A 15,603-nucleotide genomic window follows, 5' to 3' on the forward strand; every position below is an offset into this window, starting at 1 on the left:
ATTTGTAGTCTAGATTAAGATTGTGATCATATTTTTATTTTTTTATAAATTTGACAATGTAATTTATCTCTTTTACTTGTTATTCTTTGTGTTAACCTTTATATGCTTCACTCTTTCTTAATATTGATGTGCTGATAGCATTTGAAATGAATATAAATCAATGAAAATGAAATAATAAAATAGATATATTTAATTTGTTAAGTAAAAAGAATGAAGATTTTAGAAATCTAATTTGTTCACGCTTTGAAAATGTTTCTCATTATTAATAGAATGCAATTAGAGTTGTCTTGAATATATATTTTGTTTGAGATGAAGTTCATAGTCTTGAAAATTTATGATAACACTTTTATTGTTTATGTTTAGATTTGGCAATGCATAATTTGTATGTTGTCTTTTTTTTAAAATCAAATTTGGCAATCTACCAAAGGGAATGACCCTTATACAACCGCAATCAAAAGGCATCAAGAGATCAACAACACATTAATAGAGGTGTTAGATATCAAAAGGCATCAAGAGATCAAAAACACATTAATAGAGGTGTTAGATATTACAAGTGAAGGATTTACAATAAGGTCAAGAAAATATCATTAACAATACACTAGTAACACAAGTAGTAGTCCACATCAAGAATGCAAAGCCATCTCACTCACTATGGGGGAAGGAAAATGCAAGATAGAGATATTCTTCCTTCACCAGTGAACAATGTTCAATCAACACTATCGTTAGGGTCCCCATCACATAGTAGTGAAACCCCCATTATGGGACCATCAACACCTGAAATAAAGTGTTGGCAACAGTATACATCAACCACCAAAGAAGCATATTAGGAGTAGTAGTCAGAGATTGCAACTAGAAGGGATTGCACCAATAATGAGAAGTGGAGTTAGGTCCACCAAATTAGAGGGATTTATTTCAGTAGGAGTGTCACCCATGGGGGATCATCATGAACCTATAAGGAGTCCTTAAAGGTAGAATTAGAGAGAGATAGAAGCTTGAATGGTTAAATTATCACCATTTTCATCCTTCCTCCATGTAGCACAATCTTTATGATGCAACATAGAGAAATCTATAGCCAGATGACCAATGGAGAAGCATTGCCCACATCGAAAGGGGAGACTTGAGGACCATAATCTAAAGATTGATTCCAAGGATTATCCCTAACCATGAGCACCACATCCCCTAGAATTGACCAGTGTGGATATATCCATGTCAACTCAAATACGAGAAAAAGAGAAACCTAGATTGAATTTATAGCCTCATGCACTTTCAAAAAAATGGCCAATAGAATTTGCAAGGACCTCAAAGTAAGAAATCTCTCAAAATTGGAGTGGAAGATTGGGGAGATGAACCCACATTGAGTGGTTCAATAAGAAGGTTAGAGGAGACTATCTATAGTTTGACTGAGAATGAGTGATTCCGCCAAACCCATGGCTTGTTGAGCATCAAACCAACGTCTTCAAAAGAAGAAAATACATCAATAAAAAAATCCTTTGTATAAAGGAAAAGTTCAATGTTACTAGAGACTAAGGATTAGTTTATTGGTTAAAGGATGTAATTTTTTTAATATTGATTTAAGAAATGAAATTTATCATTTTATATTGAAAATGTGATTTTTTTATTAATAAAATGCATTTAGAATTAGATTGAATTTTTGGTTTATTTGAGATGAAATCTATAACCCAGGTTAAGTGTATTTCACTCTCTTGATCAAGGTTGTGTCTATCCATGAGAAAAGGTGTTGTTATGTCTATAAATAAGTAGTTTCTTTTAAAATATATAATTAATTCAAAACCGCAATTATTATTTATCTCTACTTATTCATTTATTCTACAATAAGAGGAATGGCTTCCTTTAAATTAACTATTCTATTCTTTACAAAATTGATCTTGGCTTTTATAGCTTTAATCCCCTTGCATCATGATATGATCGATCTTGGCTATTATAGTTTCAATTCTCTTGCATGATATGATCTTTCGCCTTATAATAAGTCTTTATTCAATTCTCCATTTAACAACCTTTAATATTTGAAGTATAATAGCAATAGTGTTCCTTCATAAAATGATATTGGTAAATCTATCTTTATAAATCTTTCTCATTTTCTTCATTGTTCATTTCTTATTTTTCCTTTTTTATCATCTATTATATATTTGTATACATTATTCATATCTTATTTTTATTTCAGCTTGTTCATATTTATTATTTTTAGTATTTATCCATAAGCTAAATACTATTGCAATTAATTTTCTTTTCTCTTTTTTTTTATCAATAAAAGCAAAGAGTCGTAACAATTTTTTTTAGTGAACTTGTGAATTTTTTTAATTATAAAATTATTAAAATTATTTATCCTAATACTAAAACAAGGGTAGTACATTTATAAAACTAGTTATTTTAAATTAATTAATAACTTTTGAATTATGTATAAAATAACATAATTATTTATTGTTATTATTAACCATGCTATGTTCATTTCTTAATAATATATGTGTATTTGAATTTTAAGTTTGTTTTTATTTATGAGCCACATTTTGCATTTTGGTTTTTTCACTTTACTAAATTCATTTTGCTTGAGAATTTAAAAAACATTTACTATATGTAACTTAAATGCATATTTTTATGTAAATTTAAATTTTTTAAATTTAAAATACAATTAAAAATATAAATTATAGCATTTTCTACTTTTTATTTTATTATAAAAATTCTAAAGCTATTTTTCACATATAAAAAAATGTAAACATAAACTTTATTTAATATTTTATATATTTTTAAAAATATATATAAATATTTATCCTATTATATATATATATATATATATATATATATATATATATATATTTATTTATTTATTTATTTATTATTTTTTTTTTATTTATTTATTTTTTTTTTTAAATTGAAATCATATTACAACAATATTAAAATTTATTTTCAAATCTAACAAAATTTTTACTCAATTAATTTAATAAATAAAATTACCTATATTGAAAATAATACATAGACCTTTAAATTGTAATTTTTTAGTATATTTTTATCTTCAAAAGTATATATTATAATTATAAATATACAAATTATATATTAAAATATTATCTTTCATAAAACACAATAATTTTACAAAAAAATAATACATAAATAATATTTTCAATTTAAATTATTAATTTATAAATTTATTCTTATATTTTTATTTTCATTAAATTTTAATATTCACTTATTTTATGTCGTGACTCTCTAATTTTATATATGTCCTTATATTTTCATCCTCTTCTATCTATAATTCTCTGTACATTACAATTTTTTAAATTTATTTTTACATATTCAAGTTTATTTTACTTTTCCTTCTTTTTAATAATCTATGTTGTTTTTCCCTAATTTTATACATTTCCTTATATTTTCATCCTCTTGCATAGTTCTTTATGTATTTTAGTTTCTTAGATTTATGTTTGCATATTCAAAGTTATTGTAATCTTTTTTGTTTATTTTATATATTGTCTTAGTTTGCAATTTAATTATTCTACTCCTAGAGATCTCTCTATCATATTAGGATAAATGTGGAAGGGTGCTCTAAAATACTAATATTGAATAAATTTTACATGATTAAATCTAGATAATAATCTACTGAACTATAAACATTTAGTGACTTTAATTAATAAATTATTATTCAAATATAGATAAATTAAGATAAAAATGACACTATCAAATATAATTGTGATGACTAAAAGATTCTTTTAATTATAATATATCTTATAATTTTAAAGTAGAACAATATGACAACTATTATATTTATATTTATATTTATATAAAAATCTGCAACTCAATCATATTAAAGAGAACCATTAAAGATTATCTTTAATGGTAATTAAATCATAAAAATATATAATGGAAAACCACAATCATTGTTTGCCAAACGAAATTCAAGTTGATAATTCTTATTATTCAATGTGCTAGATTTTCCTACTAAAATATTTACATAATGATAGTTTTATTCTACCAAGGCCTTGCACAAAGTCTACTTGTGAGAAAAAATGCTTGCAATAAAATGATCAAGTAGTGATATTCAAATACACAGAATACCTCTCATCTTTGAAAGCCAAGAGAGGTGAAAGAAGGTAATTCCTGTTTGAACCAGTAGCAATGAAACTCATGGGATGATAAGTGCTCATGCCTGCATTTACATTGAAGCTTACTGCATGGTAGAATTCTGAATTACCTCTCTCAGGAATGCATTTCAATTGAACTGCTTGTTCAACTTGGTAACTTGTTCCTCCATGAAGAAAACAAGAAGGATGGTCTACAGACTCAAAAGATAGAGAATTTTCACTCTTGTCCAATCCAAGATGTACTTTGAAAATTGTTGCACTGTTCTTATTTGAAAGCCTATCCTCAACTTTATGTGAAGCGGTGACATTATTGTTTATCCCTTGATGTGCAATAAATATTTCCGGAAGAGGAAAAGGCTCCAAATAAACATTTTTCCCAACAAAATCCATGACTGAATTTGGTTTTCTCTCTGGATTAGTAGAATCTACTATTCTAAATGTGGAATGAGCTGCTTCATCTGTCCCCGACATTGGAAAATGGTTCATCATTATTTGGTGAAGAGCATTGTTATATGTGAATACAAGGGTGCTGTTTTGTGAGCCACGAACATTTGATATTTTTCTCTCTTGTCCAAAAGTGTATAATTGAGATGCATAAGAAGGAGGGACTGCTACAATTGAATCAGATAATGGAGATGTTTTATCTAAGTGTAAGTCCCACTCTCCATTACTCATGGCAGCTAGCAAGTATGGACCAAATAGAATTGCTTGAATGGATTCATACTCAGAACGATCATCTGCAAAAATTGTTAAGAGGAAGATTTCTATGTGATTATCTTCTAAATCAATGAAAGAGTTACCAAAGTATAAGTTTTTCACATTTGAATATGAATAGACAAACCTTTGATTTTCTCTGTACTGAGGCCAACTGGAAAGGATAGAGACACCTTATCTCCTGATATCCATTTTCTCGTGATTGTCAAAAAGTTTCCTGCAATCCATGAAACCCACAATTAAATTTGTATGAATTCGTGTAAAAATATAATTTTGAATTTTAATAAAGTGCTATAATTGTATGCACTGTAATTGTATACATTTTTGTTTCTAAAGAAGAGGATGAAATATTTTTCTTGTATATTAAAGACATAAAGTTGCATGGAGGTCCTTCCACTTTTGTCAACAAATTGCTCTGATTGTTGAGGAAAGATGATTGTTTATTTATTATTTGTGGACTCAAAACTTTTATGGTAGGTTATTCACGTTTACTATTTTTGGTAATTATTTGCAAATTTATTAACTTTTAGGGAAATATTTGTTATCTATATATCATTTTTATATTAATAAAATAGTACTGTTATTTGTTGACAACTTTTTGAATCAGAGATATTAAGTTTCCATAGTCCACAAAACTTCTCAAGTCAGTAAATCATAAAATCTATCACCTTCATGCTATAGGGGAAGATTAGTCCAACTTTGAATGGAGTAGTTCTTGGCATTTATCACCTCCATGGTAATGTTGAAATCCAACTAAACCATATCATATAAAGGCATCCATCACCTTGGTCATATTAGTGGGAACCAACTAGATTGAAAGATATAAGTCCTAGTATTTATCATGTGCGATAGTGTAGCTAGCCAATCATGCCTTGATCATGTGATAAATATTCTCAGGCATCTTTACCTCTATGTTACTAGCAAAAGCTAACTAATCCTTAAAATACATTAGCACTTGGTATTCATGCACAATACTAATGACAACCACTACTACACATGTATTTAGACTCAATTCTAACATGTGGATTCACATTATTTTCAAGTATTCATAATCCATATTTCTTTAAAATTCATAAATACCATTCAAGTTGACCTAAATACATGTCACATAAAGTGATTTACAAACCTATGCATGAGGTTTTCTAGGTCTTAATGCAGTGACATAAAAGAGACACATTGATCTACACTAGTTTGACTTGATTCCCAAATACATACCAACAGATAAAGTAATTGAGTCTATTCCTTTCATTCAATTTTTTTTATTAAATTCAGAGCCTAGGAGGGGATTACTCCATACACAACCATGCCCAAAAGCTGTCAAGAGATCAACAACACAACAACGACGGTCTGGCCATTACAAACTTGAAGGATTTGCAATAAGGTAAAGAACGTAGCATTAACAATATATTAGTAGAAAAGGTAGTCTGTACATCAAGATTGGGAAGCCAACTCACTTATAGCAAGAGGAGGAGAGTAACATATATAATGATTATCCTTAGCATTAGGTTCCCCACTACATGGTAGCACAACCACCATTGTAGGATTGTCAACACAAGGAACAGAGTGTTGGCAACGTTGTACATCAATCACCACATACTAAAACAAATCAAGAATAATCGAAGAAGCGTTTGTGCAGCTAGGAGTGCACCGACAACCAGAGGTGGAGAGATGTCCAATGGTTTAGAGGATGTCAAATCAACAAAAGCATCACCCTATAGAGGATCATCATTGTCTTGTGAGGAATCCTTAGAGGTAGAATCAGAGAGAGAAAGCCCAAACAATCAAATGATCATCATTTACATCCTTCCACCAAGTAGCAACACCTTTACAACACAAAAGAGAAACATTTGTAGATATATGACTAGTAGAGAAGCATCCTCGACATCAAAAGGGAATGTCCTCATAGTCCAATGATTTAGTCCAAGTCTTATCCCCAACCATAAACATCATCATCACTTAGAAGTGGTGTCAAGATATTTATGTCAACCAAAATGAAAGTGAAAGTAGAGTGGCCCAATGAATCCATAGCCTTATCCACCTCAAAGAAATGGCCAATAGAGTTTTCGATGGCCTCAAAGAAAGATCAATCTCCCAAAAATGAAGTGGAAGATTGGGGAAATGAACCCCCACTATGTTGTTCGGTAAGAGGGTTGAAGGATACTATCCAGGATTTGGCTAAAAGAGAGTGATTTCTCCAAATCCATAACTTTCTCAGCACAAAATTACTATCTTCTAAAGAAGAAAATGCAAAAAATAAAAACCCATTTGTGCAAGAGAAACAATCATTATTAGAGATAAGGGATTTCTAGGAACTTGTTACCCAACAATGCATATCCAAAAGAGAAGGCCAACAACTAATGGATCTATATAACAACCCAAAATATTCATAGAAATTCACATTATCCACCACATCCAAGCCACACCACCATGGGGAGGTCTTCGCATAGACAATTGGTCATTTTTTTGCCTTCAAAGGAATACTAGCAATAGATTTGGCAACATGGACATAGCTTTTCCAACTAACATCAGTAGATTTTAAGGGTGGGACCCCATCTTTAACAAACCAAGAAGCAGAAATCCCTCCACCACTAATGCCAGGAACAAGAGTCTCAACAGCCACACTCTACAGTGGAGAAGCAAACACCTATTTGGTCAAGGTAGACAACTTAGCTCCCATCAACACATCTAATGTAGGGGTAGTACAATCTCAATTCATACATATACGAGTCATTTGGGAAGACAGAAAGATCAAAGGCATTTTCAAAATATCTATTTATTGTCTTCTTGTTTCTTTCATTTAGACGTTATTCGAGGATACATTATTATTTTAAGTAGGTGGTCCCATGAATTTTGTAATGTAGTTTAAGCTCCTACATTTATGAAAGTTGAAGGTCTCATGAATTTTCATAGTTACATCGTCATCAAGGATTGGGGGACAACAAAATATGTATATGACTATTAAGAAGTAAAATGACATAATTACAAAAGCCAAATACTAAATAGAAAATACTTTAATGTTGAACAATGAACATTGAAGTTTCAAATATTAAATTACTAATTAGAAATTAAGATATTGAATGCTAAATAAGTTTTAAATTTTTAATCAATCGAATCAACAAATGGAAGATTTCTATTATATGAAATATATCATAAAGATGATTACAATGAGTAGCATGATATCAAAACAATTACAAAATATCAAATGTAGTGAAGAGAGGCCTCAAATCATCCATTGGGAGGTCAAGCCTCAAGGAAAACTCGTCATAAGAATTACTAGAACACCAACTAGCTCTACATCTAAAGATGTTGTGTCCTTGTCCACATCAATCTATGATGGCTCCTCTGACTCTACACAAGGAAAAAGACGATCACCAATGACAGACACCCAAACTTCCCCGAGACACTCAAGGTTGCTCGAGTGTCACCTTCGATGTCTCAAGCATGTTAGAACATCCCTGCATCACATCAGCAAACAACAATTAATATAGGATATAGTTGGGGACTTGGGGACGACACCCCCACATCTTGAGGGCATCCTCGTACTAGGATTGCAAGGGTTTTGAGGGGGAATTATCCCCATGGAAGACTATGACTTTTATTATTTTGTATAGGAATATAGCACTAGTTACTAACCATGTTTGAATTATGGTTCCCTCCTTGCTCACCTAACTTCCCAATTACTGACTTTTAAGAAGCCAACAAAATGATAACTAAAAGCTCATTAATGAATTTCACATATACCAATAGTCACTAGCGTTTGCCACATTATTTGGAATTTCTGAATAGTTATTAGAGTTGTGAAACTTTATTGGTACCTATAGTGCAAACTACGACTTGAGATTTGTGTATATTAAAGTATTAACATTTTTTGAGGAGGTTATAGTGCCCAATAATTGGAGCATCTTTAAGTATTGCACTACACTTTGAAATGACCATTTTTTGGCACTTGCGCACAAATCCTAGAACATATATTGTTATTACCTAGAAACTAGAAAAATAGCGATAAGAAGTAAAGTCACATTCAAAAAAAAAATGTAAACATTGTTACCATTCAATGTACCATGTAGAATCTCTAGGTGCATAAAATTATCTCCTAACGAAGAGTACACTTCTCCTACTCAATTCCACAAAAAATTAAATTTCAAAATGAATGAAAGAAATTTCTAACCCCACTCCAAATATAGGAACTTGAAATTGTAATATTAAATTAAGATTGATAAGTAGGATATCACAATAGGATTTAGTTTGGTAGATGACTATATTCAATTGAAAGATAAGTAGGATTTAGTTTGGTAGATGACTATATTTGGTTGAAAGAGTAGAAAATAGTCGAGAAAATAGGAGATCAGTGTATATTTGGCATGCAAATATTATGCATGTACTACCACTTGGGAGACATGTTCCTTCCCAGTTCAAGTGCGGCCTAAATATCCTACTGTGTTTCGATTGATATCCATCAGCAGCTCTTGCATTGTTGGTGCCAGACAATGAGGGTAAGGAATTAAGACCGGTGTCTCGTGAAGGGATTTCAAATATTATTTCTACACAAGGGTCTTAGGGTGCAGTCCCATGAGAGGGTATGATCTATTTTTATGGAGTGGAAGGTCCCATGAAGTGGAAAATAAGAATCTATAGGGTTAATTGGAACCTTGTCCTAAAAAATAGCAACCCCTACTTTTTAGGGTACAAATTTGAGTGGGTTGAAAATGTGGGGGATTAGAAATTGCCCCATCAGCTTAGGCTTTTTGTCTGTCCCTTGTCAACAATATTTTCTTTTTAGTCATGTAAATTGACAATGTTGAGTAAAACAATTCTTGAGACCACCAGCTTCCATAAATTATGAAGGCTAAACTTTCTTTTTATAATGGAGGTTTCAGAACTACAAGGCAACCGAGCAAAGGCACGAAGCGTGCAAGCTACCAACCAACGAAGGCCACCACATAAATATTTTAAGAACATGATATGGGCCCACGCGTGCATCTCTTGAACTTAGAGCCAAGGAACGAGGGCATCCAAGCAAGCAAAATCACCCAGAGCATGATCCCGACCTCATCCCTTATGATGTCGAAGCCTTGCACACAACAAAACTTGACCCATGGTGGGCTCTTTGTGAGCCATTCAACTTCACCAGTAGACCAAGGACCCATTGGCTAGAGGTTGAACTTTTAAGTATAAACTCGGGAGTAAAATTCTCGAGACCTCCCACTTTAAAATAATCCTAAAAGTTTTATTAACACTCGCTATTTTTTTTAGGAAGCCCCCTCCATGGGATCACACCCTTATGAAAGTGGTGAAATTATTTTGTGGAATAGGGAGTCTGATGGAGGCTAGTGTTTTAGGAAACTGCATAATTGAGCTTTCTTTTAGATATAAAACACTCGCCTCCATAAGACCCTTGTTCTGTACAAATAATATGTGAAACCCCTCCACGAGATGACAATCTTAGCTTGGGGTTCCACGGAGGGGGGCTTCCTTAAAAATAGAGTGGGTGACTGCTATGAGTTTTTAAAGCTGAACAATCTCATTGTTTCATCTTTAAAATTTGAGCTCCTAAATTTAAGGAGGAATATCACCTTAAAAATTTAAATTTATGTTGTAATTATTTTATTATATTTTTTTTATTAAAAAAAAAAGATTCTTGACATGTGGCAAAAAAAATTCCAAAGTTGGTGGGGCTAATTCCACCCAATTTTCACCCAGCTAATTCCAGCCCCACCCCATTTTCACCCAACTCAAATTGAAGGGACTAAAATATAGGAGCTCCTATTTTGTAGGAAATGATTCCAATTAAACCTTTAGTCCCCCTCCCCCTAAAAAAAATTACCATGGAGCTATCCCCTGGACAAAAATAGAGCCCAAGCCCCTTCCATAGAACCCAAGTTAATTTCTTACCCTCATTGTCTGGCACCAGCAATACAGGAGCTGCAGATGGTCTATCGATTGAAACACGATAGGATGTTCAGGCCGCACTTGAACTGGGAAGGAACATGTCTTCCTAATGGTAAGCATGCATAATTTTTGCATGCCAAACATGAACTGATATGTTCTAGTATTTTCATGTGTCAGCTATTTTCTGTTTTTTCAACTGAATATAGTCTATCTACCAAACTAAACATGCTATTGGGAGATTAGGGAGGCTGTCCTGTCCCAAGCAGTGACACGGATTTGAATTTGAAGTGCGCTAGTGTATTTTTAAACCCATTTTGTGTGAGGTATCTTTCCATTATGAATGCCACTTGAATTGGTGCCACCTTCCCATTCCTCATTCTCAACTTCTTTAATAACCTCTGTCCTGCAAATGTAATCTTTTCTCTCAATATGGAAATCAAATGCAAAACGACTTCACATAAGCCAAAATTCCTATAACTTCTATGCTTTGATGGACTTTCACAAATTTGTTTTTTCTTTCCACCAGCTTCTATCAAATCAGTTTAAGTGGTGATGGATGTCCATACTACATTTCATAGCCTCCCATTTGGTGGTCCCTTTTGTCTTAATGAATTTAATGCCCTCAACTGCAGGTCCTCCTCCTTTGAGTTTGAACCATGCAGCTCATGTCTATTTTAATCACTTCCTCTACCCCACAATTAACCCCTTTTATTTGAATATCACCAGCTTCCAATTTCCTTATTGAATTTTAATGCCCAAAACCCTTCCTTCTTGAACTAGGCAGCCAATGAATCATTAATTCCCATCCAGCCCCCACCATCGACCTTTTTTAATTTGGAATAAATCTACAATTTATTTTTCCGCACTAGGACAACAAGGGATGTGACACTGACATAGTGGAAGGGCAAGCCATGGTAGTTGGACTCTTGAACTCTTTGAACCAAGAAGTTCAAAGTTGCTGAAAGAAGTGGAGTGTCTTTAATGCAGATCATTCTACTTCTGCCGATTTTGTGCCCAGATTGTTTAGGAAAATTTACTGCTTGTGAATTTAAGTTTGTCCTTTACCAACTTTACTAGTTCTTTGAAACTGCTCAGTCTTTAGAGAAACAATTGTTATTTAATATGTTTGGAGTCAAAATATATGTGTTGCTGAGTCCTTTCGGGTAGTAATTAGTAATGCCTGTGTGCTAGATAAAAGGGACTTTCTGAGCTGTAAATTATTTCTTTTGTAACAGAACCATGCCTTTATTTTTATTCTTTTTAAGTTGGAAGACTTAATTATAATATCACAAAAGATTAAGTGCATGTGAGATGTGTTGACTAATTAATCTTTTATGAACATTAGAGAAAGAGAAAGAGGGACTTTCAAGCATATCTCTCAAATAAACCTGAAAAAAATTGGCACAACCCAAAAGGATGTGTGGATGTCAATGCTAAATCCAAGCCCTCTCAAACGTGTATACTTAGAGATCTCTTTCTATGTGGTTTCTCTTTCCCTTAATTGTAATGTAGATTGTTTGATAATGCTTAATTTGTTTATCTAATGCTTAATGTGTTTATCTAATGTAGTTTGATTAGCTAATTGAAATGTAAGGAATGTAGAAGCAAATGTGATGTTGGCAAACAGATTTGTTCTTTCTGATTTTAACTCTTCAACGCCCTAATTTGTGAACAACATCTTATTACAACAGTTGGAAAGTTGCTTCAGAGAAGACCTAATTTCCTCTGAATTGTTAGGTGCAGCTCCCTATTTTGAAATTTGCAATGAATTTTGTTTACTCCTAAATCTAAACAGGGTATGTTCTTAACTAGAGAACAGGAGAGGTAAACTAAGCCAAACTTATAAGGGAATCAACTCAGGCAAGAAATGATATTTCGAGGGTTAGTTGAGTTTGTGAACTCACACATCTTATGAACTCATAGCTAATATGCACTAAGACTGATTGATCTATCTAGAAACTAAATTGCAGAGGGAGATTACATTGAATGAAAACATCTAAAGGATCTCTTTTAAGCCTATAATGACAATACTTATCATATTCAGCTCATTGTCTTAAAACAGGGGAATAAAACTCTTTTCGTTCCTCATTTCAATCCAAAATAAAGAGAAAAACAAGCAATTGATGACTATTCAAAATGGAACAAAAAATAATTGATACAGAAATACCATTCAATTGACTCTGCAACATCAAGTACTTCACACCAAGAATTTGCTGACCTTTTATTAATCTTTTAATCTCATACATATAGGACTCAGAGATGACCAATACATAGGAAGTTTAATCGATTCATCTCTCTCAAAAATGACAAATGGCAAAGAGCCTAATTGCCCATTACAATGATTACATCAAAATATGAAAGAAGCGAAAAATGGATCACTTTGCTTTCTTCCCTTTTTCAGTTTTTGTCCTATAGGCCTTGGCAGCAACAATGATTCGAATTAGTTCCTCATGCTTATGGACGTGTACATTGGTGTATCTCAAGAGCCATTTAGAGAGCTCTCGGGCCAGGTCTTTGAAGGCGCCCAAATGGTCTTCTAGTTCTTCCATGGCCACATGCACACCTCCACCCAGCTTCTGCACTTCAGAGATCCTGTTCTAAGGATTAGAAGCTATTCCTATAAGTCCATCTATAAAATTAGAGAAACTTGTCTTCATGACGGGTATTCCAATAATTGTCTTTCCTTGCCCACTAGACTGTGAATCTGTGTGCAAGGCTCTTAGTAGTTTGTAATCTCTATCCTGCTCCTTTGCTTTAGCTTCAGTTTCCTTTAGTCCCTCCTCTGCAGCTATGATCATCTCAAATTTGAACTACATGCTCTGAAACCATTCAACTAAGGGCTCATCCCCTTTAGGCAAGATATTTGCTTTGACAGCCTCCTTTGTCTTCATTTAAATGATCATCTTCAATAAGGAAACACAATCATCACTCCTAATTTTCTCCATAGCCAAGGTGGCTCTGTTTGATGATATGTTGTCCTTCTCTATTTCTAGCCTTAGTATAGCATTACCAATCTGCTCTATGATGGAGAGTCCTTCAATCTTGATTTTTCCGCTCCACTCTCTACCGATTTTCCCAAAATGCTTATCTTCCTGGAGCTGGGAGATGAGTACTTAAATATCTGCAGCAGTGGGATCACTAGTCATAGGCATCCCGGAAATGCTTGCCAATGGGGTGACCAATTGCCTGATGAAACCATTCAATTCTTGTATCTCCACCTTCATTCCGACTTTTGACAACTTGAGGCTTTCCAATTGCCCTTCAATCACTTCATTTTTTGACTTCCATAAGCCAACCTTGGTGTCATGTCTAGCCTCTCCAAGATCCATGGAGTGTAAGGCAAAATTATCAGTAGACATGTCCTCCAATCTTCCTTCCTTGATGGGCTTGGAAACTTCCATGGTCAGATGCCTTGTTTCAGGGTCTTGTCCAAGGATGGACAAAGTCTTTTGCTTCTTGACTTTGCTCAATGTTGATCCAGAGCAGATGGCAAGGGACAGAGTATCTTTGTTGGGGGTGCCTTCATCCTTCCTCTTTCTTGTTCTCTCTAAGGTATCCTCCAACCATGAATCTATACTTGTTACTTTGGAGGTTGTTCCAAGAGTTTCTATGCTGAAGATCTTTCTTTTGGCTGAAGTGGTGGCTTTGGCAGTCGAAGAAAAAGGATTCTTCGGAGTTTGTGAAACCAATTGCGACGAGCCTTGAGCTTTCTCCACTTCTTTGGATTTCTTTGTCGCCTCATTAGATTTGGTGGATTCGCTGTCACTGCTTTCACTGTCTCCCAAATCTACCACTTCTACATGAGGGCTACTTGGTAAAAGGAGTGCAGGGCTCACTGATGGGACTGCACTACTATGAGGCAAAAGGGAAGGAGTGACCACAGTGGCGTAGGCTTCTTCCACCTTCTTCTCTGCATTCGACAAGGATTCGATCACTAGGAGGGAGCCATCATGGCAAGTTTGCACAATGGGGATGTTCTTATCAAGAGGTTGATCACCTCCGCCGGATGGTTGGGTTGGTCCTTGGGTGAAAGCCAATGTTACACCTGATGTACCACCTTGAGAGGAAGGAGCTTCGGCAGCAGCTAGAGAGGCTTGAGCTGTGGCACTTTTCCTTCAGCTCTTCTTTTCTGTGGTCCACTAGATCCATTTCCCGGTTCTCTTGATAATTCGGGCCATCATCACCTATAGATCTTCACATGCATCTTCATAAGGCTCAAAACTACCAGGAATGCCCCTCAACTTTGTCCAATAGGTAATACTATACATGTTTTGTCCATCATCCTCAATTCCTTCAACGTCAAGGTTGATTTCATACATTTTTACTTGATCTACTATGAGCCTGGCGAAAGCACGGTCACAGCTTTCAAACTCATCTCTGTAATCAGCCCAGCAGTCTTCTATGGTGGTAATATGTTTTATTACACCAACAATCTGTAAAACATCTCTTGCATATCCGTTTGGGTCAAACATAGGTCTCAAGACCTCATACATTTCCAGCTTGTCCTTCATCTCAAACACTTTAAGCATGTTCTTTGCATCAGAACAAGATTCGCAACTGAAAGCTCCCACCTTCATAGGAAACTCGTAGCCTTTCTTCTTTAAGCTCTCGCTCAGCATGTTCACCTGAATCCCCTGCCTCATGATCTTGATCAACACAATCATGTCACTCGGGTACCTTAGTAGCTTCAAAGGGAACCCGTCAAAAGCCACAAGACACAAATACGAAAAGGATGAGAACTGGATGAAAAAGCTTAGAAATTGACCGATAGCCGCAATAGCTTCCAAGCTAAATCTCCATTTTGGACACCCTTGAAGTTCCTTGCAAATTCTCATAGTAAATGCATCATTAACTCTTATATACTCGCATAACTATTCTCCAATTGTAAACAAGCGTACAACTCATAAGACTT

General features: G+C 33.9%; 1 protein-coding gene across 1 annotated transcript in view; it reads right to left on the reverse strand.

Annotated features, from left to right (window-relative positions):
- Positions 1–3,884: 3,884 nt before the first annotated feature.
- Positions 3,885–15,603, reverse strand: part of LOC149543457 (uncharacterized) — a 46,108-nt gene continuing 34,389 nt past the window's right edge. The window contains exons 11-12 of the mRNA XM_089798255.1: positions 4,930–5,019; positions 3,885–4,825 (exon numbers count right to left, since the gene is read on the reverse strand). Coding sequence (XP_089654381.1) covers positions 4,032–4,825; positions 4,930–5,019 — 884 coding nt within the window. The 3' untranslated portion in view covers positions 3,885–4,031. The remainder of the gene's footprint in view (positions 4,826–4,929; positions 5,020–15,603) is intronic.

Source organism: Cupressus sempervirens, chromosome 8 (genome assembly GCF_028749045.1).
Source record: "Cupressus sempervirens isolate cs-2001-9-10 chromosome 8, ASM2874904v1, whole genome shotgun sequence".
NCBI lineage: Eukaryota > Viridiplantae > Streptophyta > Pinopsida > Cupressales > Cupressaceae > Cupressus > Cupressus sempervirens.